This window comes from Drosophila takahashii, chromosome 3R (assembly GCF_030179915.1).
Source record: "Drosophila takahashii strain IR98-3 E-12201 chromosome 3R, DtakHiC1v2, whole genome shotgun sequence".
Lineage (NCBI taxonomy): Eukaryota > Metazoa > Arthropoda > Insecta > Diptera > Drosophilidae > Drosophila > Drosophila takahashii.
The window spans coordinates 29,524,711-29,552,281 of record NC_091681.1 but is presented as its reverse complement, the minus strand read 5'-3'; the positions used below and the strand labels follow the sequence as shown (position 1 = coordinate 29,552,281).

The following is a 27,571-nucleotide window of genomic DNA, read 5'->3' as shown; positions in this document are numbered from 1 at the left end:
TGACGTTTTGATTGAGTGATTGGCAACAAGACGTGGTCTTCAGCGGACTGGGTCTCTTTTTGGATTTGGACCCGGTAGCCAACCAGGCAGAGCAAGTGTTTGCCCACTGCGGTCGCTCTATTGCTATTCCTCTGCCATGCCACGCCGATCCGATGGTTGATGGTTGCAAATATCTGCATACCAAGCTATGCCACTGGGCTGCGAATAACTGAATGAAAATCGTTGTGAAAGAAGGTCTCGAGTTACCCTCGACAGCGATCCGCTGCAGGTTGCTGTCGCACTCCAAATCCGGCACGTAATTCAAGCTCGGGAGAAATTTCCATTGCACATTACAACAGTCCAGGGCACCATGGGCAAAATGTCTCATCGGTATTGGGAAGAAATACAAATAAATCAATAAATAAAAACAATTGAATTTTAAATTCTAAATAAGCTATTTGTCCCAAATGTTTAACAATTTATTTTCCTATCCAATATAAAAATTTAACAACATAAGTTTCTTAAGCTTAAAAATAAATATAAAATTAACTAGTGATTTAAATTAACTTTGATTAAAAAAATACTTTTTAAATGTTTGCATAAATTTTAAAAGAGTTTATACTACTACACAAAGCGTATTAACAGAATAGTAAGAATATAATTTCACATAAAGATAATCATTCTGCCCATAGTTCAGTGGATGGAAAAAACACCCCTGGTCGTGTGTATACATTGAAGCAGCATTTATAATTATCACAAGACAATTTAGCAGAAAAGCAAAAACGATGTTGGGGCTGCCACACCCACTTTATGCCATACGAGTTCCAAGTGGTAATTGCACCAATTTGAATACGTAATAAAATCGAATGAGCAGCAAATCGATTAGCGATCTAACGCGCCCATTGTGTGGTCGTATCGGATCTCTTTTTTATATATGTAAACTTTTTTTTCCCCCCCATGCGATCGAAGCGTTATATAGCCAAAGCTATGGCGCACGAGCTAGACGCCGAGACGTTTGTCCGGCTGTCGGCCGATCGGTTCGGATCGATCGACTTGCGGATACTGCCACCGCTCAATGTGAAGGTCAGTAGGTGGCGGCCAGCAACTGCAAACAATCAATTAGACTGAATGCCTAAAACGGTGAAATCCATATGTGCACTGGGCACTGTGCACTGTGCACCAGATATTACGGCCAGTAGATAATGCCATGCATACGGCTGTCGATCAGGAATATATGGGTGTGCCGGTGCACCATTCGGGCCTCAAGATCAAGGTGAGACTGGACCGGATTGGACCGGGTACGGGATCGGGATCGGGGTGGGGAAGGTTTATTTATTCACAGGTTTTATATTTCGCACAAAGTTCCTGGGAATTCCGGAAAAGATTTTCTTTTATGTTGTGAAGTTTTAAAAATAATGTTTATAATTAATTTTGTTATTTGTGTGCAACATAACTTAAACATAATAATAATAATAATTTATCAAGTCCTTATTTTTTATTAACCGATTTTCTTTTATGCGAAATACTTTATAAATTTGAGCATTAAGATTTATAGCAGATTATAAAAAAACAAATAAATCATTTATTGAATTTTTTAAACATGCTTAAAATTATCTTATCACCACTTTATACAAAGACCATAAATAAATAATTATATGTTTTGCAGTAATTACACGTATTATTTTTTTATTAAGCGATTTGCTTTTATGAGAAATACTATATAAATATTAGCTTAAAGATTTATGGCAGATTAAGAAGAAATTTCGAAAGAGGCTTGAATTTAATTGGGAAGAATTAAATACAATTGGCAGAAACTAGGTCAGTATTATAATGGCAAGTGGTCAATCAATAAATTTTCTAAGAAATATAAATGCTTAAGTCCCCGAATGGCCATTGGAAAGCGGTTTCTGGCTGGATTAGTGTCGCCTTAGCTAATGGCTTGTGGTTCAACGATGTCGACCAGTTGCTAGTGCTCATTGTAAATGTTAATTGCTTTCTTTAAAGCCAGTGTTTCTGGCCAGTGACGAGCTCAAGTCCCGCCCACGCCCCCACAAAAATACTGGTGCTCCAATTTGATTTGGACTGTTTTGACAGTCTGCAGTTATTGTTTGATGCGCTGTCCGAGTGATGAGTTCATTAAGTGTGCCATAATTGAGCCTTTAATGCTAAAGCTCGCAGCCTCGTGAATGGGCGTGCGTTTTGACAGTCAGATTGACTGACTGCCCGAATGGTTTGCTCGACTCTACTGACTGACAGCCTGACACTGATGGCCCAAAACAGTTGTCTATGGTCTATGGCCGCGCTTTTGGCCCAGTGAAATTGATACAACAAGAGAGACAACGAACTAAGCCAACTGCTTTGATGGCCACCACTTCCTGCTTCGCACAGCTTCTTTTTTTTTTGTTTTTGCCTAAGTCCCGCTTAAGTGTATTGGGTTTAATGTGCACCCAGTTTAATTAAAACAAGGGCTTGGTTATCTGGTTACCCCGGCTGGCAAACCATGGCAAGACCTCTGGCCAGGGCGCTCCTTTCGCGGCGCAGTGGTGAAATTACTGACATTTGATGCCATTAGCACAAATTTAGGCATCTGCAATTGCTAAGCCCACGGCCTGATCATATTGATTTCCCCGGCCGCGCGTGGCAAATCAAATCGAATCGAAACGAATCGAATCGAATGGCAGTCAAGATAGAGAGCCAGCCAGACCAGATGAAATAGATCCGCTTTAATATCGGTAATTAGGACCACACCTATGCCATATTCAAAGTGATTTTTATTACAATCGCAAGCTCTGCAAATGTTGTTTAGATTCTGACTTATTTTTTATGTTTATGGCAGCTGCCTTTTGGCCGAAACTCGATTAGTTTCAATTTGCCGTTTGTGTGGTGGTTTTGCTTTATGGCCATTGTTGGCCGATCTGCGGAGTGTGTGTGTATTTTATACATCTGCATGCTGTTTTATGGAACCTCTGGCTCGGGTAGACTTGGTCCCATGGTCGCGGCAGCACTTGCATATCACACGAGATAAGCTGACCTTAAACTTGCCGGGCCGCTTTTGTTGTGTTGCTGTGGAGAATTTAAATAAACCATACAGCGGTCAACTTCTATATGCAATTAGTTTTCCCGTGTATCTGTCTCTCTCCCTTTAAGATTTTTCTAAGTCTGCGTGGAAAGTCGGGGGCTTTTCCTATTTTCAGATTTCGTGGCGAGCTGGGCATCAGCAGGTGGTCCCCGCTGCACCGCCGCCAAAAGCTAATTGTGTTTTTCTCACATTTGCAGTTAGGCACCGCACCGTTGTGTATCTGTGAGATACTCGTTCTCGTACTCATATGTGAGCCTAAAACAAACACACAATAAATTGCCTGTGCACAGCAGGCGACCAGCCAGGCTTCGGTGGTTGTGTTTGATGGCGTTCTAGCGGTTCTGGTTCTACTTCCATTTCATTTTGCATGCTGTAAATTAAGGCAGGTTGCCCGAACGCCCGATTGCGATTCCTGGTAATGGAGGAAATCGTTAGGATTCAGCTATTAAGTACGTATAATTGCTTGTTAGCGATTGCGAATGAGAATTATATGCTCACTGGCAATTGCAGACGACTGGCGACTAGAGAGAGTGAGAAAACCCAAATTGAATCCACATTCGAGAAGCGAGCATCAGCAATATATTTTTCCAGTTTCTTATACACAGGAAAAATGGCTGGATATGTAAAATGGTATATTGTATTCGTACAAAAGTATGTAACAGATAGAATTGTGTTTATTAATATTTATCAAAATGTAGAAGAAATTTTTCAAACCGGACCATTTATTAATAAATATAAATTTATCCCTTACATACAATTTTTCTTCTCGAACATAGTTCTCACCCTTTTCGCTCAGTACACGCGGATGAAATATTTTCTTTTAGCTGATTCCAAATGGATCCCATGGATCTTCATGGCGATTCTCGGTCATTTGGCTGTCATCGGTGCCATTGCGTTCGCCTCCCAGCTGCTACCTGTGTTTTCTCTCGCTGTCATCGGATCTGCGTCCAGTTATCTCACATTTGTATCCGCTGGCCGGCTATCAAGGCTGCATCGCCTTATGACTACCAGATTTTCAAATCCGCCAACCGGTTGGCGACTCTCTGACTCTCAGACTTCCAGAGCCGCAACTCGACGACAACTGGCTCAGAGCTCATGCTTCATTAGACGTCACATTTGGCAAACTTCGCGGAGTGTGCAAACTTAAACCAAAAGCTAAAGCGAAAACGAAAACGAGTCGTCATCTGACAAGGAGATCATGATGCGAGGATTGCTGATACGGCAGATTTTCCCAGCGATTTTCACCGGCGCGCCAACTAATGAAGGCAAAGGCGCAGAAATTAATTTGCAAAACGAAAATATGGCCTAGGAAAATTCGCATAAATAAGCCAGTGTTTTACTTGCGGACAGGTGCAGTTGTGCCGAGCTGAAAACTAATGGAAAGGGGAGTTGTTTAAGCAAAATGGTAACGCGCTCATGCAGATAAACAGTTGGGAAAGCCAAAACGCTTTTGGAGTGGACCACATGTGGGCTGAGCGATGAGCTCGAGTGTCTGCAATTGCATTTTATTTTGGGGGAGGAGGCTAGAGGGGAGGAGCAGGAGGAGTGGGCAGCCTGTGTGCAGTCTGCATAAATAAATGCCCTGCCAGTTGCCCGTCGCCGTGGCAGCCCATTTGCTGTTCGGTTGCGCCCCTGACACATTCAAGAATGTTCCTCGAGTTGCTTCCGAGTCGCTCATTCAAGTCGATTGTTTGCCCAGTGCAAACAACTAACTTTGACTTTGAGCCTGGCTCTGATGTCTGAGCCGAGTTGCTAGCAGCCAACAGCCGAGTGCCGCCAAGCAGTCTGTTGACTGTTTTCAATACCAATTTGGTGGCAGCCAGCTCAGGCGCTGTTGTCTCGCTCGTATTAGTTTTAAATGCCACATTGGCATTGGGCAAACAGCATTGAAGCGGGTCAGTTCGAAGCTCGGATACCCTGTGACCGCTGGAAAATATAAACAGTGAAAAAATTTCAAAGATTTTACTACAGAATAATATAGTTTAGCCATTTTTGAAAATTCAAGTGTAAACAACATTAAATAAGTAGTAAAATAATATGCAAATTTGAAGCTTTAAAAATGATTGAAAGTCTTAATGTTATATTCATTAAAATTATATTATTGCCAGATCCATCTTAGTGAGTACTTTTAAAAATTTTAAATACAAATTTTAAATTGTTTATTAATTCTAAGACTGTTTTACGAAATATTTACATTTTTTTGAAAACTTTGTATTAGAGGAAACTTAACAAAAAATGTGGTAACTTTAAAAATGTACAATAAAATCGTAACTAAATGTTTTTAAAAACTGATCAATTCAAACAGACATTAATGAAGAAATATGTTCAGCTTAATAACAAAGTAATCATTTTCTTTTTCTCAAAATGGAAGGTGGATTTTTTGAAAATACATAAATTAAATTAATAGGATTTTTTTTAACTTTTTAAAATACCTCAACTATATGAAAATAGCGTATGATCAGTCCTACAATACAATGTAAGAATAACACACATTTGACGACAGTTTTCTGTGTGTGCAGGCAATAGATCTTTGACCAGAGTCAACAAGAGGCGATCCACGAGATAGCCCCTGGCTAATAGCTGGTCACCAGCTGTGGACAGCTGTCCCCTGGCTTCTTGGCCAGTTTGTCGCTTTGTTTGCCCGCTTGTTTAGTGGTTTTGTTGTTTTCTGTTTGCCGTTTGTCTTTTGGGCCTAAACGGCGTTAATGCGTACGGCAAACACTCGCGGGGACCACCACCACCGGCAGCAAAACGGCAGCTGAGCAGGAGCTGAATTCGAATTCGAATCCGATGCTGAACTGAAGTTGAAGTTAAAGTTGGGGACTGAGGCTGAGACTGGAGGCTACCGTTAGCCACCGGCCCGGGGGCTCTGCTAATTGGCCAGAAAGCAGCAAATAAGCTGAAAAGAGAGTTAGTGGCTATGCGAGATACTGCTTGCCAGAAATTCTCAAGTAATTATGAAAGTTTCACTTTTTGCCAGAGGAGTTTTTTAATTTTTTTTGTTGCTGCTTGCAAGTCTATGGCATGCGCCATTCCAAACAAGAGAAGGAAATTATGCAAAAGATACACAAAAAAGCTAAATGCGAAATGCGAAATTTTTCAGCTGCTTGCCATTTTTGGCCATGGCAAATTGTTTGCCCAGTTGTTGTCCGCTACTGCTAAGGCGATGGCTTTAAAAGTTGTAAATTAATAGGCGAAAATACGCGAAATCTCGACACAAACACAGAAATACAAAAAAAAAACACCAACAAACAGATGGAGCACTTTGGCAATGGGTGAACGCCCATTGCGGGTCTTTCAATCAAATGGCCGAAAATGGCTCCTATAAATTGCGGCCCATGCATTAAATGTGACTATTTTTTTCGGCTTTACCAGCGGGGCTGCGGCACTTACCGAACAATAAACATTCATTTTACTATGCAGCTGACAGAGATTTGTGGCAACAACAAACCGCTGTCAATTGCCAATTGAAATTTATGCAGCCAACCGCTCCTCACTCCCCTTTAGGCCACCATTCCCATCCATCTGAGCCAGAACATTTCCAACTGGGTGTGACGACAGCAGCGACACTTGAGTCAATTTTAATTATGTGCACTCGCAGGCCGGCAAATAATGACGTCGGGGGTTGCCCAAAAATGGCACAGACAACATGGCCCGAGCACTTTGGTGTCCACTTTTTAGTTCGTTTTTTGTCTTTCTGCTGGCCGTAAACCACAGTCCTGTCTATCGTTTGTCAAATCGCCTTAAGAGTCTGCAGCTGAAAAGCCCAAAATGCCAGCTAAACTCCAACACGATCTGTTTTCTGATACTCTTACCGGGGAAGTTCTCTAAATGGGTGGCTAGGGATGTCACCATAAATTATAAGTTATAATAATTCAAGTTCTTGATATAGGCAGATTTTCTTAAATAGCTCAGGAATAATCCCTCAAAATGTCACAGGAATATATTCCACATATGAAAAGTTAAAATCATTTTATATTGATTATAGTGATCAATCAAAATAAACAATTATATTTTGCATATTAAATAAATAATTATATATCAGTTTCAATAAACCAAAAGTATTTCGAACTCTAGAGCTGGCAAGTGTGTTCAATTATCTTGCCAGTTTGAGTACAAGGAGTATTTGTTTTTGATCGCACTTGTTTTGCATAGGGGCCTCGCCCATCACCGGCATAAAACCACCAATAACCACCAAAAAACCATCAGCACCACCGACACCACTGGCACCACCCGCCCACACGCCCACTAGGCGTCGAAATGGGCACGGCTGCCATTTTGGGTGGGTGTTGTGCTCTCAACACTTTCGCCAGCACCAAAAACCATACTCCAAACTCCATACTCCACAGTCGAATCCCCGATGTCAATTGGCTCTTTGGCAGGCTGCACCGCAAATTGCATTGATTTGTGTGGGAATGCGGCGTTAATTTGATTTGATTAATCAAGGTGCATGCACAGATTTCACCCGAGATCTCGAGGTGCCCACAACAGAGATTCGACATGTGCCGCCGGGTCGTGGCTTCGTCTATGCGTTGTGGGTTCTTTTTTTTCTTATTTTGATTTTTTCCCATTTTTTGTGTTTTTGTTAGAGTTTATGTATACGGCCAATAATTCACTCGGGCGGCCTAACGGTTTATTAGCATAAATAAAAATAAAATTGATATGTTTGAACTATTTCCTGCAGCAATGCGCGCTACAATTTTCGTACATGACAACCAACAACCATCGGCCAACAGCCGACAACCGACAACGGGCAACAAGAACAACCTGCAACCTGCAGCAACTTGCGGCTCAGTGGTAGTCGAAGTCGAAGTAGCAGTAGTAGTGGCTGCCACAAAATTGAGCCCGAGCCAAAGACGTGGCCCAAACGAGCTGCGACTAAGTGGACGGACGGCAGGCAGACTGCGGAATTGGTAGCCGCTGCAACAAAATGTTGCGATGTCAGTCGACGACGAAGGCGGCGCATGCAAATGGGGTTAGGGTATACACTGCAGAGGTATAAGAGGTATAAAGCGGCTTAGCCACCGCCGTATCTAATGGTTATATAAATTTGGCACTTCATGTAGTCCACAGTCCACCGTCGTTGTTTAAGCGCTTGTTTAGGCCACGAACATTGCCTTGATTCGAAACAATATCGAGCGGGGGGATGACAAACGACAGGAAAAGGCTGGGTTCACTTGTAGATCGGACCAACGATTGCTGCCCGGTGACTTGTACTAAGAATAATTGTATTATATAATAACCAGGCTTCCACAAACTGATAAGCCTTAAACTGGGATGGGTGGAAATTAATTCAATTATGTTTCTTTAAGCTAATGAATGCGGTGTCCTGGTGGATTAAAATTCTTTAACAAAAGTGGTAGTTCTTATGCTACATTTTTTTCATATTTGTATATAATATTTTCTTTTTATTTCATTTAGTTTTATTAAATATTTAATTACTGAAATTGTATTATTAGGAAATTCTTTTTAAAACGGAACTTAAATATTTTAAAAATATTTTTATTAGACCTAATATAAGGCTGAAATATTTGCATACCATGCCTTACAAGTCCATTGCAATCGAAATTGCATCACATCTTTGCCACGCCTCTGCCGGCTGGAAACCCACTTGGATGGCATGCCAATCGAGGCTTTTTAGCCAGGTCCCCAAGTCTCCACCTGTGCGGAGTGACATGTTAATTTAACAGGCCCAGAAGACAGAGCGGGATGGCGACAGACACGCAGCTGACACGCACGTAGGCCAGTCACTCAGCGGCTCAGTGGCCACGCCCCCTGCGCCAAGCTATCCAACTCATTGGCTTAGTTCGATAAAGTTATCATTTATGCAAATTTCCCTGACAGCTTTGACAAAATCGAAGCGAGCGTTTCGAGAGGCGGGCCGATAGGTTCGGGGATCAACTATTTCGGGCCACCAAAAAGTTTCCACACCGTTTGCATAGAAAAAGGTGGCTTTTTTTCTACCGTCTTAGCTGGCCAACGGTAATTTGCAGATTTTCTTGGGCAGCCCGATCTAAACTGCTAATGACTCACTACCAGGAGCACCGGCTAATCACATGACTGTGTGTGGCCCGCCAAGCAGCGTCTAATATGCAGTTAACCCACAAAATGCCGGGCCAAGAGAAAAACGGCCAAGACAACACCAGCTATTATTACCAAGGAAAAAAAAAACAAAAACAACAGCAACAAAGGCAAAAAAAAAGTGATTATAAAACCAACAACGGCTAAGAGCCGGCGGACAATGGGTATCGGCGCGGGCCAAAAGCTGCGCAAACTGTAATTGATGATGAAGAAAAGAGATCGATCATATTGTGCGAGCGCATATCAATCACGAGCCACGACAAAATGTAAGGCGAATGGAGCCGGCGTACCTGGCGTATGCGTAACGTGTGGCATTTGCGGCCACGGTGGCTCCTACCTGACCATATAAACCAACCACCGAGGGCAGCAGAAATGTTTAACCCGGCTAACCGGGCGTATGAGTAATGTGCTCAAGTGCAAATACATTGAGGCGAGGAAGAAAACCAAATGGAAATAGAAACAGAAATAAAAACACAAATACAAACGAAATAAGTGTAATAATAAGGCCCCGGCATTCCATCGAAACGAGTTTCATATTAATTGGCCTTTTCATAGCTATGGATATTCGGTTCGGTTTCTTTGGCTTTCGGGCCTTATTTGCCTTATATGCGGGTTCAATGGTTTGTTCTACTTTCTGGGCCACCCCAAGATTACATGGCGAAATGCGGCTGCTCCTCTTTTGAATCATTCAAATCGCCGGCAAATCGCCCTCGGGCCAAAAATCTTGGACCCAATTTCTGGACCGGCACTTTTTATTTGCTTTTGACCATTTCTTCATTGTTTGTTTTGATTAATTTTTTCCCCTTTTTTCTCTTTTTTGCTGTTGTTGCAAATGTTTAAGTGGAGCAGAAAAGATTTGGCTGGCAACCCGATGCTTCCGTTGCTAAACGATTCGAATTAAGATTCCCTGGTACTTCTGTGAATGAAATCGAAAAAATGTAAGCGAATGGAATGTGCTGTCCACGACGGAAATGGTCTGGGGTCAGCTTTCTATTGGGTGTGTTTTCGCATTTTTACTGGCATTATTGAATGAGTGTTAACGATTGGCCGTATTGGTACTCTAGTTTCACCTTTGCAACCGACAATTTCAATTCCCTAGAAACAGCTTAATTAAACAGAAACACTTTACTCACGTAATTAAAGCGACGAAATCGTTTTTTCCACAAACAGTCAAAAATACCAAATAAGTTAAACAAATGTCAGGCCAAAGCAGCAGCCATACAAGAGGAGTAAAAACACTTGAGAATCTTTATACAATAAATCTTTATTTTTACGGCAAGACATTGCAATTCGGGCTCTGTACAAAAAAAAGGGGGAAAAAACACTTGTTGCTGTTTTTGTTGCCGTCGCCTGTCTCGTTGGCTCATTTGACCTTTATTTCATAGAAAAAAGCTTCGATGTCTGCATTTGCCGTCTGCAATTGCGGGAGAGAGCAAAGAACCAGTTGGCCATTGATCATCCCCCGCCCCTTGCCCGCCACCCCCGCGCCTCTTTAACTATGTTGCCAAGAGCCCATACCATTGATACCAACACCAGCTCACTGCTTAGGCCATTGCCTGTCGTTGTTGGCCTTGTTGTAGTTGCTAGCAGAGCTAAGCTGGTGTTAACTGGGCAAAAAGAAGGCTTGCAAAGGGATTACCCTGTAATATTAAATCGGATTGTGACAAACTAAATACTGATCTGGTTTTTATTTTCAAAACAAAGTTTTCCAAGTAAAATACATTTAATCTAGTTAAACACTTAATGTTTACTTAAAAGTAAATTTATAATAAAATTGTTTTTCGTTTAACATGCTTATTTATTAGATTACATTAGATAATCAATTTTGTTTAGTTGTATTAAAAAGAAATTTGGTAAAATAAAATATTAAAGATCATATAGTTTAATTTTATAATTTAATTAAATTGCAATTATCCTAAAATCTTCACATTCATTTAAAATGGTTAAAATGTTTCTTGCTGATCAAATTTTATAAAATGTTTTTAACCTATACTTTTTAAAGCTTTCTTTATTAGAAAAGAAGTTCATTTTGATGAGACTTGAATTAGTTCCAGCACTTTTTAGTACCTAACCCTCTCCACCTTTTTTTCCACCAGAAGATCTTTTTATACAGCTAGATATACCCCAAACACCCGATCGCACCTGCAGAAGAAAAAGCCGTTAAAGTCATTTCGCATCATTAGTATGATATGTGCGGCTGTATGGGTGTTGATTTCTGATTCGCAAGGCGGTGTGAGTGCTGCAGACTGTGAGAATTACTAAATGCGCATGTAAATACAACCGAGGGGTGGAGAGGCATGTCTGTGGATGTTAAGATGTTGCAAATCACATGCACATGCACATATTCCGCTGCTTTTAATATCCACCTTGACTTTGATAGGTGTGTGCATCGTCTCGCATCCATGTGCCCGTAAATTAGCCGCAGTTAGTGACCCGGCGTGGCTGCATTGGCATATTTCATGCGCTAAATGCATCATTAGGCGGTTTGATTTATCGCACACGTGTTTAACGGCGGTAGGAAGCGATCGGGAGCGGTTCGGCGGATGGGATTCGCATATATATGTGCTTATATCCGCCGACGTCCGACGTCAGCGATAACCAAATGTTGGAGGCCCCAGTCCGGGCCATTTAATTAAAATTGAAAAGATTTCTTATATGCCATCGGCCGAATGGCCAAGTGCGGCAAACAATTTAATTAAAAATTTCGTTTGATTTTCCCCACAGCATGAAAATGGTCAGCCAATCTGACAGTGGCAGTTGCTGCCAAACGGCGGCCATTTGTGTTTCGATTTTGGCCACAAGCGCTCGGCGGTTTTTCAGTCGGTTTTTGGTCAAAACGAGATCGCAGCAAGTGGCACGCAATGCTTTTGCTACTGCTGCTGCTGCCGCTGCTGCCAAGGAGCCAACTGATGCGTATCGAGCGGCATTTTAAATGAAGCGATTAAAATCGAACGCCTGCACAGTTACACATTTGGCCCCGCGGCACCTGCCCACCAATCTGCACCACTCTGCAGAACTCTGAACCACCGCATCCGTGCACCACTGCACCACTTCCCTCCGCCGGAGTGTATCTTTTAATTCAATCAATTTTTCTCACAGCTACCCGTTGGCATGCGAGCATCGATCATGTAAATTGAAATTGAGTTACATGATCAACATGACATCATTCGGGAATCCGCAATTTTCCTCGTTAATGGAGTAACTTCGCAACATACGCTGTCTCATTTAAATTTGCACAGAGAAAAATTAATATTCATATTAATATAGCCCAGACCATTTGTGAAAATTAAACAAATTGTTAAATACCTAAAGAAATATCTTACAACCTTTATTCACCACAAATAATCCTTGATCTTAAAGAGATATTCCTAAAAGATATTTATTTTAATAAAGATATTAATTAATCAACATATTATAAACAAATAGATCTAACACACTTTGATTTGAGTAGAAAACCGGTTGAGAATTTTATTAATTTTTTAATAAATATTGATCTTGTTTAGACTTTTTGATTAGGCATTCTTTAAAGAGTGCCGAGATACACCATTATTATAATTATCAAGTGACGCACACCGAAGAAAACCCCCCTTATTACCACAAATATGATTTTACATAAAACTAATACGGCTTTAGATGCAAAAATTGAGATGAATATTTAAAGTCGGGTTTATTCCTCTGCACACTACTTCAGCGGTATCGTGTGGGTTCATTAGAATAAGCAAACATTGGCGGGCAGAGAAGTATCGTATAAGTCGTATAAATCGTATAGCGGTCAACGAGCGAGTGCGTGTGGAACACCCACAGTTGGATAAACATTGACGCGGAGCAATTAGAGCCCCGAGACGAGACAGGCTGGCAAGTGGAAGAGAGTCTTCTGGCCGAGAGCCGAGAGCTATCCGGCTATCTGGCTATTAAGGTATCTGGCCAAGGTGTATTACCGATGTATCTGCGTTATTTATGCGCCTGTTTGCCTTCCCGGGCACACACTCTGCCCCTCGATGGACGATTGTCATTGATTTATTCCACTAATTGTTATTCATCGCACCGTAGGTGGCCTCATCACCATCCAATATATAACCACCACCGCCACCCCAACATATCGGTATCGGTCCCCATTGGGAGCTGTTCTATATCGCGTGCTAATGTCGCATAAATCAGAAATCGAAGCAGAGCAAAGACGGGCAGCCAAAAAACTACATCACCTAATGATTTGTTTTGGACCCTGAAAAAATGGGCTCCCAAAAACGGTTGGGTTACAGCATCAAAGACCCATTTCCCCATTTCTGAAACTGAACAACCTCTGTAGTCTGTAGTCCGTTTCGTTTAATGATCGCCTACGCAAAATCCGCTGCTGCTTCAGATTTGTCTCATGTCAGCATAAATTTGTCTTAATTGATTTTAAATTCGGGCATTCTCGTTGTTGTTTTCAGATTTTATGGCCGCTTGCAGGCCAAATTTGAATCTCATTCCTAGCGAACAGAAAAAGAAGCATTTAAACTGAAACAAGAAATTATATTTTTCCGCTTTTAGGCTATGGCATGGCTAATGGCGATCCAAAACAGGTCCGGTGTTGGTTTTGATTGAGCATGAATATGCATGCTCAGATAGCTAATTCAATTAACGAGCCCTAACGACTTTATCTAAGTTATTTGGGAAATCGTACCGGGGGGTGGGGTTTAAACTTAGCATACTGCCCATAAATGTCACATTGATTAATCCCTTTGCACTTGCCAGATTTACGTTGGTGTAACCTTCCAAGGGCATTGGATCTTCAAGCATTTCCATAGAAATTTCTTTATAATACCTCTGGGACATATGTATTTTCTCCATCCCAGATAACCATCGAAAATGCTGATTTGATAAAAATATAAAGACAAACACCTGCTGTGCAGGGAAATTAGTTTGTTGGCTATCTTTATGGGCTGCCAATCAAAATAAACATATGTAAATAACCTCTAGTTTATTTCCACGCATAAATATGGTGATATATATAATTTACATTCGATTATTGGAATGACGTAGCCAGATCGAGTGTGGACACATTTAAGGCAGCAAATTATCCAAATGAAATTGCACCATAAATAAGCCAGTTGAAATGTAAAAATTATGAACGCCAGTTCAGCCCAAGATGAAAACAAGATTCAGATTCCGATTCAGATTCAGATGCCGAAACAGGGTAATGGATCGAATCGATGCGATACGATATCGAATCACAACGGTTCGTACAGATCGTCGCACGCTTAATGGCGTGAATTATTTACCGATTTTAATGCCAAGCCAATACCAACACCTCCTAAGCCGAAAGCCAAAAACCAAAAACCAATATCGATCAGACACTGCTGCGCCTTTGTGATTATGTGCTGCATTGATTGTTGTTAATACTTTTGCGGCATGTCATTGCTTTTATTTAAAACAAATCGAAAATGTTTAAATGCCGCCTATAGCTTTTTGAAGTTGCTAAGTTGGTAGGTTGGAAGTTGGATGTGGGGTGAATTCATAGTTTGGTAGTTGGGAACGCGGGACATTGCCCAATGGCTTACAGTGGCTATCTATCGGTGGCATTCGGTGGCTCGTTTAAGGTGTGTCCCGGCCCGAGACCTTATAAAAATAAACAACAATGAACAGAGAGACCCAAAGACAGAGACATATATACTCTGGGCTATGCGTTAAATGCCGTGTATGTGGAGCAGTTTGATTTTGTGAAACGCCCCGCTTCGTAAAGACAACAATGAAACGGCCTAAAAAAGATCAACAATCATTTTTGTCGGCTGAGGTGGCTACTTAAATAAACAGAGATCTCTGAACTGAAGTGGTGCCCAGCGGAGTTGGGGGGTAGATAATGAAAAATAGCGGCATCAAGTCGAACAAAAATAAACCACTCTTTGGGATATTTTAATCATAATAATAGACAACGGCCACAAAAAGCTGACAAGAGCCTTTGTCCGAATGTCAGTCTTAATAAAGGCGCAAAGCTTTATTTTAAACGTTTTTTAAAGACGTCAATGAGTTTGCAATTGTTTCAGTGTGCGAGAGCCAGAATTGGGCAATTTGAATAGGCCCAACCACGCATTTTCCGCTTTTGACTTTAGCCCCAATAAAACCTTTGTCTTGGGTTCTTGGCTCTCACTTGGTTTCTGTGCCAAATTAGAGTCTGCCGAACTGAAACTGAAACCCCAGACGAAATCCTGATCCGACACCTACAACATGGCATCACGTACAAATATCTCTAGCACGATTTTGCACTATTTTTAAATCCAGCCAACACCTGCGCACAAAAAAATAAACGGGAAATATCTCAAAGCTGCAAAATTGAAATGAAAATGGAGATGCGAAGAGATCAGCGCAGATCACGTTGAACATGAAAAGCATGAAAAGCGATTCGTAGTTTTCAGATATCACAACGAAAATTCAAGGGTTCGCACGGAATATGGGTGAGGCTTCCTATTTGGTGGGCTGATTTTACCCCTCGAGGGATGCAAATTGTTTTGCACTTGAAAACGAACGAGTTAAAGGCGAGGCGTTGGAGATCATTAAGCTAAACGCACGACATTTCCGTTTTAATCAACCACCCGCTACCAGCGAAATTAACTCAATTCACAAAAGCAGCCAAAAAAATGACAGAAACAAGAAGGGAAATGATTCGACTGGGAGTCGTGAGTGGCGAATATTTAGGGGTATAAACCATATTTGGGTACCCTTTATTTTGAAAAATTAACTAAAAAATTTAAAAAAATTAAACAAAATACATTTTCTGATTTGTAAATTTTTTTTAAAGACATAGTAGAACATTTTTGCCTGACTATCAATCCGCCATTAGATTTATTTGAAGAACGTTAGCTGTCCAGCAACTGCATAAAGATTACTTTACACATTTTGCCGTAAAATATTTTATAAAGGCAATCAAAGCAGATAAATGTGCCCACATAACTCTCGGCCATGCCATTATTCCAATCAACTGAACATCCAGCTGCATTCCTATCAATCTCCGCGGCACTTCTGCCACTTCTGCCACAACTCCCCAGACCAGCCGACACGATCTGCAGAAATGTCTTGCGGAAAAAAGAGTAAACATAAAAATTAAGTTGGGAAAAGAGTTGGCAGGGGGTAAAGGGGTTAGGGACTAGAAAACGGAATTTCATGGCTCAATGAAAAGGCCAGCTGAAGAACTAATAAACAACAACCACAAGAGCCAACATGCCATGGCTTGGAAATATAGTTCATAGGCATTGTGATTGCCTTCAATAAATTGCAAATAATTTCGACCTCATTTCGCTGGGCTAGCCACACGGTCACGGACAACGCCCCACAGACCCCCGCCGACACCTCAGCTATATATATATTTTTACAGCCACCTCCGCAGATCCGAACGCTGCGTGATATAATTTCTAAGATCTATAGACAGATCTGGCGCTAGAGTGGACCAAAAATACCATTTCCAGAGACCGAACCACGCACATGCTCGGGATTTAGTGCGCCGTCATAAATTTTCCTGCAACTCCGTTCGACTTCTTTTTAATTAAAATGCTATCAAATGTCAAGTTTACATGGCCGGAGCGCCAGCTGCGTCGAGGAGCAGGCAAAAGCAAAGCAAACACTTGTCATCTTGACAGGCCAAACAAAGCGTGACGGAGTCAGGAGGAGATTAGGGGCAAGAGGGCAGTGACAGGGGCAGGGGCGCCTAACGAGGGTCATTCAATGAGTTGAGACTGCATTCGCATTTGCATAGGATACCCACACACACTTACAGTGCACCTGGCTGGCTGGCGGGCTGGCAAATGTGGGCTCCACTCGTGGACGCGGACTTGGACATGTTTAAGTAATTGCGCGCGTGCGTGGTGGCAAACAATTGAGACACACTGTGTGTACACACAAATATATATAGCGAGCTATAGTACTGGATACTGGGGTCCCAGGTTTTGTTTTGGCTTTTTTGGCCAGCTCCATTCGGCTTTTGTCTGCGCGCTCTGGTCTCTTGATAGTTCAACAGCGATAAGCGCGACATGTCAGCGTCAGCTGAGGCTCGAGATTCAGATTCAACTTGAAGTTTAGCGTGGCAGCTTTAGATTTCGAGCACAATATATTTTGTCAGCTCAAACGGTGTACATAATAGCCCAGAGATAAGATTGTAATGGGCCGGTTAAGCGGCTCATAAATCATTGGCATGGAAATTGCTTTTCCATGATAGACAACTTGTTAGTTACCGACTGCCGCTGCCGCCGCTGCGACTTCCGCAAAGGCCCGGCGAAACCTGCAAACTAAGTCATTTTAAGCAGCACTTTTCACTTTCCGCTAAACACTCGACATCCGCTTGGTGAAAAGTTCATTTAGAAAATAAACAAACAAAAACTTAAACTCATTTTCATAACAGCCACCGCGCAGCACCGGTCAGCATCGTGAATGTGCAGCTTTTTATTTATCTTTCAACGCCAGAGTCTGGTATGCGCTTCCTGCGATTCCGATTTCTGTGTAGAAATATGCTGGGAAATCTAGCGTTGAGTGGAGAAAATACCCGCAGAAGCCATTGGCCGAAAGGAATTTCGTAAAATGTATAACAAATCGGCGGCAAATCAGCAGTCGTAGGTAAATAAGGAAGACGAGAAAAACCGCTGCCAGAATAAATACCGGAGCCATAATTTTAAAGGTATATTTGCTTAGTGCATAACCATAATTTATTTGCGGATTGTTGTTTGGCTTTAGTCATCTTCAGTTCTCGTCTGCGAACTTCCGTTTGTTGCTTCTCTTGACGAATGTCGTTGAAGACCACAGATGATTTGTGGGTTTTTTTGGAAGTATGCTTTTAGTGAGTGATACAACGTAGTTTGGATAAAAATCTTTTGAATTTCAAAATTTTATTATATTAATTTTTTTGGTTTTTAAGAATTTATAGGAATTAAAATTTATAAAGACAAAACCAAGGCAAAGTTTTAAAAACAGAATTCCAAAGATTGTGCTCATAATTAATAAGGTTTTATTATTTTTTCGAATTAAAATAATAAAAAAGGCCTACAAATAAAAATCAATTTATCGCAAAATAGAATGGAATATTATATTTTTCTCGCCCTAACACACAGCGATTCGTTATAGTTGACAAGAAACTATGCCGTTTGTGGTGTTTCCGCCATTAACTGTCCGTTTAACAATACAAAGTCAGCCGCAAGGGCATGTAAAGTGCCAAAAAAAAGAGAAATCAAATTCCACTCCTTGTGCGGCGAGGGGCTGCTCGACTGCTCAACTGCTCGACTGCCCAACTATACAAATTTCCTTCTGTACATAATATGATTGATTGCCCCGTTGACCTGGAAACGTAGCAAACTAATAGTTACACTTAACAATGAGACCAGGAGACAGTGGAGCCGCGAACAGATTTATGTACGTTTATATGTAAGTATGATCCATAAGATCCATAAACAGAAAATGGGTCAAGCTGGGCGGTGAGCAGGCTCTAAGAAGATGAAATAATAAACGCTGGCCGAGTGGGCGCTGCATTCCGGAGCCTCGGATGGGGAGTCAGGTAGCTCTGGTAGCTGCAACACCTTGAGAGGGACTTGAAATATAGGGGGGAAGAAAAAACCCAGACTGCCTCACATGACGTGGCGCTATTTTTTCGGGCATCTGGGGCTGGTTGACGAAAGCGGCAAGTTAATGAGCTGCCCCCGATCTTTGTGGCTCCCTTGATTACTAGGTTTTTTACATTATTATACGTATGTAGTGTCCGCCTCCCGTTTTTCCCCCAACAAGAGCACAACAACTGCGACTCTACGACTTCAATTTCACTTTTCCGACCTGGATGCGGAGCCTGGTGTTGTCAGGCCGTCATGCTGTCCGAGCAGAGAACAAAAGACTTGGGCAGCGAACTTGTTTTGGGGCACCGACAGTGGGTAATTAAAAAACCGTTAATATATTGGAACCGCTCTCATCGTTGCCCGGGTGTCAAATCAAACATAAAAAGAAATTATTAAAAATTCATAAAAGCCCAGAAATAGATGTGAACAAAATTGAAATTCGGGCGTAGAAATGTGAGAAAAGTCAGCAGGGACGCCATAAAATGCAAAACAGATGAGCATCGATAGCCAGAGATACAAGCTACAAGACAGCCAATAAGCCCGGGTAATATGCCCCTTACCAACCAACGAACCAACCGTCTTTGCCCGCCCGAAAATGTAGCGTTAAGTGCTCAATGGCCAGAAAACGGCATTAAGCCATAAAATCGTATCGAAAGAGAAAGAGCCAAAAGAAATGCTCAAAGCCAGGCCAAATCCGAAATCCCACAGCCGAAGCCGAAGAAACGATTGATGGAGTTCAAATGCATATTGATTGACGTTGAAATGCCCCAAATGGAGCACGGCTCCAAGAGGCAGGTGCAAGTTGGCCTGGCTGGTGGTGTTTTGTATTTTCTGTATTTTTTGTATTTTGTGTTTTGTGGCTAATAAGTGGCATGAATTAGTGAAACGCTTATGGGGGTCAGGTCGTTGCGGCACTCCACTGAATGGACTGTTTACTGCGAGACAGTGGAAAGGCTTTTAAGAGAAACAGTCGCAGTTTGGGGCCATTGAGGCGAATCGAAATCGTAAATTCGAAATCATTGACTAAAAGCTTTTGATAAATTATTAAACAAGGGGCCAGGCCATGCCAGTCCAGGGATGTGAATGAGAGCGTTTCTATCAATGGCTAGAAGCAGCCCGCAGCCTCATAATTGTTGTGAGAAAACATCTTGCTTATTTATGGGAAAAGTTCAATAGACTGGGCGTGTCCGTCACAGCCTTTCCCTTAGAAGACAAACCAGATTCTACCGGACAGAGGTCAAAAGGTTTTTTCTTTTCCCCTTTTTTTGCAAAACTCCCCATTGATTGAGACAGTCGAAGAAACACGGTCATAAAGCGACCAATTTATGGGGCGAAACGATATCAAAATGCTGACAGTTTAATGCTCAACGCTTTGCCAGCCTATGCAAATTCTAAAAATAATCCCAACCACCCATAGAAACCCCCAGCGGACAAAAGAATTAAGCGGCAGGCGATCCTAAAAATAATTGACAAATATATTAAGAGCATAAATCAGCATCAGAATCGCTAATAGAGCGCGAAGAGCTGGCCAAAAAGATAGCCAACTTTTATTATCATTTACCGCTTCGGCTTTGGCTAGTGGCCACAACAAACAGATCTTATAATAGCAGAAACAAAAATCGAAAACCCCCCAAAAAAACAAAGATCTGCTCTGCCGGCGTTGTCGTCACGCTCTCAGCGGATCGGCTGAAGTCGACGTCGCCGTCGCTGCTTTTGGCCAGCAACTTCTTGGACATGCTGGCCAAGAGCCAGATTTAGTTCAGTTCAGTTCAGTTTCAAGTGTTTGAGCGTTGCGTGCGTTTCGGAGCTTCGAGCGGAGATTTCGATATTGACTTTTGAGCCGAGCCGAGCCGTTTTGTTTCGTCTGTTTCTGTTTTCTCGCCTCTCCGACTTCCGTATAAGTTCATTTGCCGTCGGCCAACGTTGAAAATTTCCAGCGCCTGTTGTCGCTATCGCCGCGATTCCTGTCGCCCACCAACACTCATACTAATACTACAAAAAAAAAAACGGAAACCGCCAACGGAAACTGCGATACGGAGCTCAGTTTTTTAATTAACCCCGCCAAATTAGTTTTGTTCAAGAATATTTCCCGCACCTCCGACAAATGCAAATGAAATAGTGGCTGGCAAATTTATGAATGCAGGCCGAGAATTATGCTTCGTCTGATAAGACGATGCGATGATAAATGTGTGTGAGAGTGTCTTTAACAATCGGTGGCCATAAATAATGCTCATTATGGGCTGAGGCCTGGGAAAAACTAATGAAAATCATTGTGTAGCCCAAAAGAGTTAATACGCATACGAAAGAGTATCATATACTATAAACGTACATATTTATGTGGATTTATTAAGCTGTTAAATTTGGATAAACTTTCCGACCACTTTGACCAATTTGAAACCGGTAAGTGCAAGTTTGGTTGTCAACCCCGTTGTCCCAGTCTTTAGTTTATTTCGTAGGTATTTCTATATTTCTTGCCTGTCGCACATCTATGCAAAGCAGAACCATATTAAAATCAAATCTTGGTAGTTTATATATACCTACGAATTTCGTGGATTTTTTAATAGTTTTATCAGACACAAAGCAGCGCTGCCTTATCGCAGGCATATAAATTCAAGTTTTATCGCTGGCGTTTTGTATTTGGAAAGTCATGACGCACAGGCCATAGAAATCCCCAGCCAGTTATCACGACCAGAAGACCGCAAAACAAAGCAGAATTAAAACAAAATAAAATAAGGATTTCAGCCAAACTAGTAACTATTAATGAGGAATTCTTTGTCTTTCCGTTTGGGTCTTTTGTGCCAAAAATTGGCAAATTGATTACAAATTTCACAAAACGCTGATAGCGCATCTCAACGGCACTTAAGCCTTATCTACCATTTGAGTAGGTATTTATTTTCCTCAAATTTGAATAGTGGCAAAAATTTCGCTAAGGCGCCCATTTAACTTTTGGCCCGCTTAAATTAGTCACTCGGCGTGTGCAAGACCAGCGCCTGGCCAGCAATAATTATATACTAATTTAGCGTATAATTAGCTAATTAGAACTGCGCAGCGACTGCCGCAAAACCCAAAAAACTCAAAGGCAGAAAAAATGTTCCGGCAACACCTTCTGTGCAAAAATAAAGAAAAATGCGCAAAAATCTGAGCTTGCGAAAATAGAAAACGGCTAACCCTTGACGAGACCGTAGCTTGAAAAGCTATTAATCAAACGCGACTGGCCGCATGTTTGGCTTGCTGTAAATAATAATGACTTCATAATTGATAATTTTGCCAGTTGCTGGAAGAAAGTTAGTCGAACTTGGCGGTAGCAGCGGCTTTAGCACCAAGCCGAGGCACAACACACAGATCCGCTGACACATACAAGGCTCATAAATTAGGCATCAATGAATATTAATCAGTTTTATTTATTTAAATTGTATAAAAATATAATCAATAAGAAGGGGCGCTGATGATAGAAGACCGCAAAGACCATAAACCGAAGTTTAAGTGTGTGCAGGCAGTAAATTAAAACGAAATCAATTTTAGATAAGATCCCAAATGGGAGCAACACAATTTTTCACTGAACTGCCTATCAGGAAAAAACCCGATGGCTAATACAAAAAAAACACAATTGGCTCCAAGCTCAGGGAAAGAGAAACACCTTAATGGCATTTAATTAAAACGAAGGCAATAAAAAACTCAAGGTATTAAAATTATTAAAGTGAAACGTCGCCACTTTAAATTAAAAACGACAAAAACGGAAAATAAAACTAATAAAAAGCAATTCCAAATCAACGCCGCATTCAGCAATGCAAACAAAAGACTCAAGCAACGAACTCATGGCGCAGATAAGCTTTACTTAACTACACTCGTGAATAACTTTGTATTAACTCTTGATCACTGCTTTTGGTGAGCAGGAACAAAAGACTTAGGCAACGAACTTGTTAACGCTCTCAGGCAAAAATTATGAATGAAACGAAAAACTGATTATGGTGCGCCACAGAAAAAAGATAAAATGATTAAAAAATATGATGGAATTCTAAGAATAAGTTAAATCGTCATAATCGGTCGGTAGAAATAGGCGCTTGCTAAAAATAGACTTAAAAACTATAAATATATTAAAAGAAAACTAGTTTTGGCCAACTTTAATTAATAACTAGTAAGAAGCTAATCATAATCGGCTTAATTTCATTTCAAAGTTGAGGAGCATATTTGTATTTTTTACCAAATATTTCTACTCAAATTTCTCTCTTTGATAACTGTTGTAAAACTTAAATAATTTTTCTACGCTATTTTTTTGTTTACTTAGCATTAAATTAGTCACTCATTTGTCCATTTAACATGCCCAAAATCACAGACCAAGATTTTCTTCAATTAACGGCAAATCTAGTATGTTTGCCCAGAAACAGAAACACGGTGACAAATGAGTGAAATAAAAGCTGTTAATTTGTATGTGAAGCCCCATGGGTTGTGAAACCACTGACTGACTGACTGATTGATTTTGTTTATCTTATTCGTTGGTATTCATTTTCTAATGTCTAATATTAATAATTAAAAGTCTGTTGCCCGTGTCATGCAGCCAACAACAGCGCCATACGTGTTAAAGCGCCAAAAGGGAGGAATATGCAAATTTTGTCAGAGTTCACTATCGGTGTTTCGGTGTTTATAATTTTCTATGAAAAATGTTTAGCCGCTTGTGTTGTTGTGTTTTCTCACATAAATCTGCCACAGGCGCATAGAAAATTTCACCCAAAAAGAAACCGGAAGCTTGGCCGTCAAGTGGAATGGACTCTGGGTCGTTTGTCCGCTTAACTTTAGCGGGTGTTTATCAGCGGTAGAAAATTTTCATAAATTTCTTCTTCTTTTGGCCATACATATATGGTATGGTATGGTATGTGTATAGGAGACACGCAGCAACCGTTTCGCACTGTATTTTTTCTCACTTTCGCATAATTGTGATGGTATGTACCCTCGTCGTTTCGCTTGTCTCTTTCTGGGTCCGCGCTTCCACGCTCCTCATGTCAGACACTTTGTCAAAATAGCATTTGTTACGCTGTCAGTGCCAGCCACCAACGCACTGGACAGCCCAAGCCAAAGCCAAAGCCACAACACCAGCAAAAACAACAAAAACAACACCAACCATAGTAATAACGAGCGTTATCCAAGCATCATCATTATCAACTTTTAACCATCGGTTTATGTTGTTTGCCACCGAAATGATTTAATTTTGACAGACCTTTTTTTCTGTTTCTGTATTTTTTGGTTACCCTGCTGCCCTGTATAAGTGTGTACATTTTTTCTTTCGCGTTTCTTTCTCGACTTTTTATGTGTGGGAGTTTTTGGATTTTAATTTAAATTTCTTTGTTGTTGTTCCTGTGTTGCCAGTGCTGTCTATTTTGGTCATAATTTTTGTCGTCTTGTTGGTGTTTCTGTTGCTGCTGTCGCTTGAACTTTATTTGATATGCATTACCCCTGCCTGACTTTCGTCTTTGTTTATTTCTTCTACGACTTCTCCTTTTTGGCATTAAGTGCTTGTAAATTGGGTCAGTGGGAAGTTACACTTCAGTCGACGCTCGTTCGACGTCGATGTTGCTATTGCTATTGCTGTGGCCCGTACTTGTACTCCACAACGTCATGTGTCATAAATTTATTTGTCTGCTGCCCGGGCTGAGAACTTTTGCCTCTGACATTTTCCCGTTTGATTTTCGTTTGCTTTACTTATTTATTTATTTACTGCCAGCAATAAATGCCAGAGAATTTTCCTGCACTCGGAGAAAATATTAGCTAAAAGCTTAGATTTAATAAAATATATTTTATTTTTGTAAAGAAGGATTTTAAAGAAAAATATGTTCTTTGCTTCAGGAGTTAAGACCCATTTTAATTTTAATTTAATATTTCTTTATTTCAAGATTGTTTAGTGAAGACTGCAATTTGTTTACATTTTTGAACCATGGTCAAAACTAATATTCAGAGTGTAGCAGGCATTTTAAGTGCTTGTCCCGGAGCTCTGCTTTAATTTGAGCAATGTTGCCCCAAACACCTCTACTTGTTTATGACCCTCATAAAGCTGGCCTGAATTTTGCCGCTTCCTGCTCCTGCCAATTTGCGGGGCCAGTACATAAACCGATTTGTCTATTGATTTCATCCGACCATCCGATGAAGCCATGTGATCATCCCATCCCATCTCCGCGGGAGTATTCAAATTCTCCGAGGATTTACAATAAATTTTACCCCTGATTAGCTTTCGGCTCTGCACTTTTATTGTAGCCCCCGACCAAACGGATATGTAGTGCACTAAAGTCCCACACACTCAACCTATATACTTATATACAAATATATCGGTGGGCCATAAAGAGCAACCAGTGCACCATCCTTCGCGGCCATGGCTCATTGAATCCGGAGTCAGGAAGCGCAATGTGCAATGTGAAGTGACTTTGGCTGTCTGCTGTCTAGACTCGAGACACACTCACAGTTTGCCAGCTGCATCTACGTGCGGCATAGGATCGGATCCCATCCGAGTCGATGGAACAAGTGCAGAGGATTGGTTTGGTTTTTCGTTTTTAGTTGGAGGATGCCTGGTGCTTGGCTTGATTTTTATTGACACAAGTTGCTGGCTGTCGGCCGAGTGCCGAGTGCCGACTTCTGCTGCCTGGCACACATTTTGCATATTTTATGAGTTCGTGTCGATGTCGTTTGTGCAACGAGCTTTTTGTTCTTCGCTGCAGCTCTTTGCATAATTATTGTGGAACGTATTTTGTGTTTGATTCGGATTCTATGCAATGTCAGCGCTACCGGGGAGGTTGTTTCTTTTTAGCTTTTTATGACCGCATTTAGTGCCTCGTGTAGCCGCATCTGTAAGTACAAATACCCACGGGACATGTGACCCACTTGCGCGAGGAAGGTGCCTCCTGCTCCCCACTGATCGCCTCGCATAAATCAAGAACAGTCATTAATGTACAATACTTACGTGGCATGTGCATAAGCTTTTCGAGAAACCAAATCAAGGGGCTGCCGGGGGAAGACCCCCTGCTAAATTAGTTTTCACTATATATATATACACACTGTCGGTCATATATAAACACACATAAGTACACGGAGATTTCGCTTGTTAACATTAATAATAACTTGTAATTTGCAGTCGTTGTTGAAAATCACTCACTGAGCGAAGAAGGGGAAAAAAAACTGGAAAAAACTAATTACAACATTTTTCACATGTGTGTAGGTAAACATTCATTCATAATACGGAGCCAGAGCCAGCATAATGTAATGTAAATGAGAAAAGCCCGACGAGACGAGAAGAAACTTGACCAAAAAAGCGCAGACTTTGATGATCTTCCGCATGGTTGGCTTCTGTCTCCCCTCTGGATCCCACATCCAACATCCAACCTCCGAGATACATACATATCATCTCCCCCCCGAAGAGTGATCTCAGTGTGTTGTTAATTTCTGTTCATTAAGTCAGAAAATAGCCAGGTTTAATGTTCGAGCGAGGCACAAAATTAATTAAACATTTATCAAAATCAACGCCGCCTCCCAGGGCCCCGCGATAACAGCGAAGATCGCTCGGTCGCTATACTATATATATTCGAATTTTACCCCGATGACATTTGGGCATTTTATGAGCATGACCGCCATTGTTTTGGGTCTTGTGATCTTGTCATTGTACTAGTCAAAGTACGAATGCCGCTGAGAGACTCTTGGCCAAAAATCGTAAACGAAACCGAAAACGATGCCACAAATTCCAATTTCAATTCCGAGCTGCGACTTGCGATACAGACGTGGACGTCAACATCAGAGTTCGCCTGTCGTACCGAAATGAAAAATGCTCAAAATCCGACACAAAAAATAAAAACGAAGAAACACTTTGGCTCGTTATTCTTACTTTTTTCGGGGGTCGGTCTCGTTTTTGCCTGATTCGAATTCGGACTTGGACGTGGATGTGGATGTCGGCGTGGAAGTGGTTGGGCATATCGCTCGACTTGGCCCAGCACTTGAATTGCACTTGAGTGCTGTAAATATTTTTTAAGGCTGCCTGGCAGGGATCTTGAAGCCGAAACGAATCTCGAATGCCCTCCCTCAAGGCAGATGAGCCCTAAAAAATAAAAAAGAACTGAGTGGAGATGAGCCTGGCTTATTATGAGGTCAGCGGCGGGCTTTTGAAGTCATCATAGTCGCCTGTCAGTGGTAATAGATTTCGAAAATGTTTAACAAATTTTATTGTTTTTTTCAAGAATATTTCGTTTTATGCTCATCCATCGACTCCTTTTGGTTAGAGAATTTTACCCCTGAAAAATGAGTTTTACTTTTTGGTTTTACTTTTTACCTTCGGCTCCTGTTGCTTGTTTTGGCTTTGTTGTAACTCTTTCGCGTTTTTTGGCAATTTGGGTTACATTGGCTGCTGTCTGAAAAATTATCTGGCACTTATATTCACGCTTAATTGGCATTTTTTATGAAACTCGAGCGTGCCGAAAAGTGCAACAGCAGCCGCAGTGCAAACAAACATTCGTGCTCCTCTCGACTCCTTGGCTTCCCGATTTCCCAGTTTCTCCATGTCCCCGGCTTTTGACAATGACACTGGCACTGGCACTCAAAATCAAAGAGGAAAAATCAATTTAATGAGCAAAACATGCAATAAATTACACTGGCGGCCAAATGAATTTTATTTATTTAATTTTTCCTCTTTGCGCAAAATTGGGTCACATATTTTGCAGGAATTTATTTTATCTTTCCCCGTTGCCTTTTGTGTGTGTGCCTTTGTTTTGGTTTCGTTTTTAGTTCGTTCGATCAGGAAATGGCCAGTTTTAATAATTTGAATTTTATTAATTCGATATTGAAGCAATTTATTTCTGCCGCGGTGATGTTTTCTGTATTTTTTGGCAAATGACAAAACGAG

At 41.2% G+C, this 27,571-nt stretch overlaps 2 protein-coding genes across 5 annotated transcripts in view; both read left to right on the top strand.

Moving 5' to 3' along the window:
* LOC108069847 (zinc finger protein 853) overlaps nt 1-27,571 on the top strand; it is a 68,342-nt gene that overhangs the window by 24,043 nt on the left and 16,728 nt on the right. The window contains exon 1 of one of the 4 annotated variants that reach the window (XM_017160104.3): nt 20,484-21,102. The exons of the other annotated variants lie outside the window; for them this stretch is intronic. The gene's annotated coding sequence lies outside the window, so the exon portion shown is untranslated. Of the gene's footprint in view, nt 1-20,483; nt 21,103-27,571 lie in introns of those variants that run through there. 4 annotated transcript variants of the gene reach the window in all.
* LOC138913664 (uncharacterized) lies at nt 26,153-26,854 on the top strand. The gene is given in 3 exon segments (XM_070217847.1): nt 26,153-26,322; nt 26,324-26,362; nt 26,364-26,854. Coding segments are annotated over 3 exon segments (312 nt in total). The 5' UTR covers nt 26,153-26,278; the 3' UTR covers nt 26,593-26,854.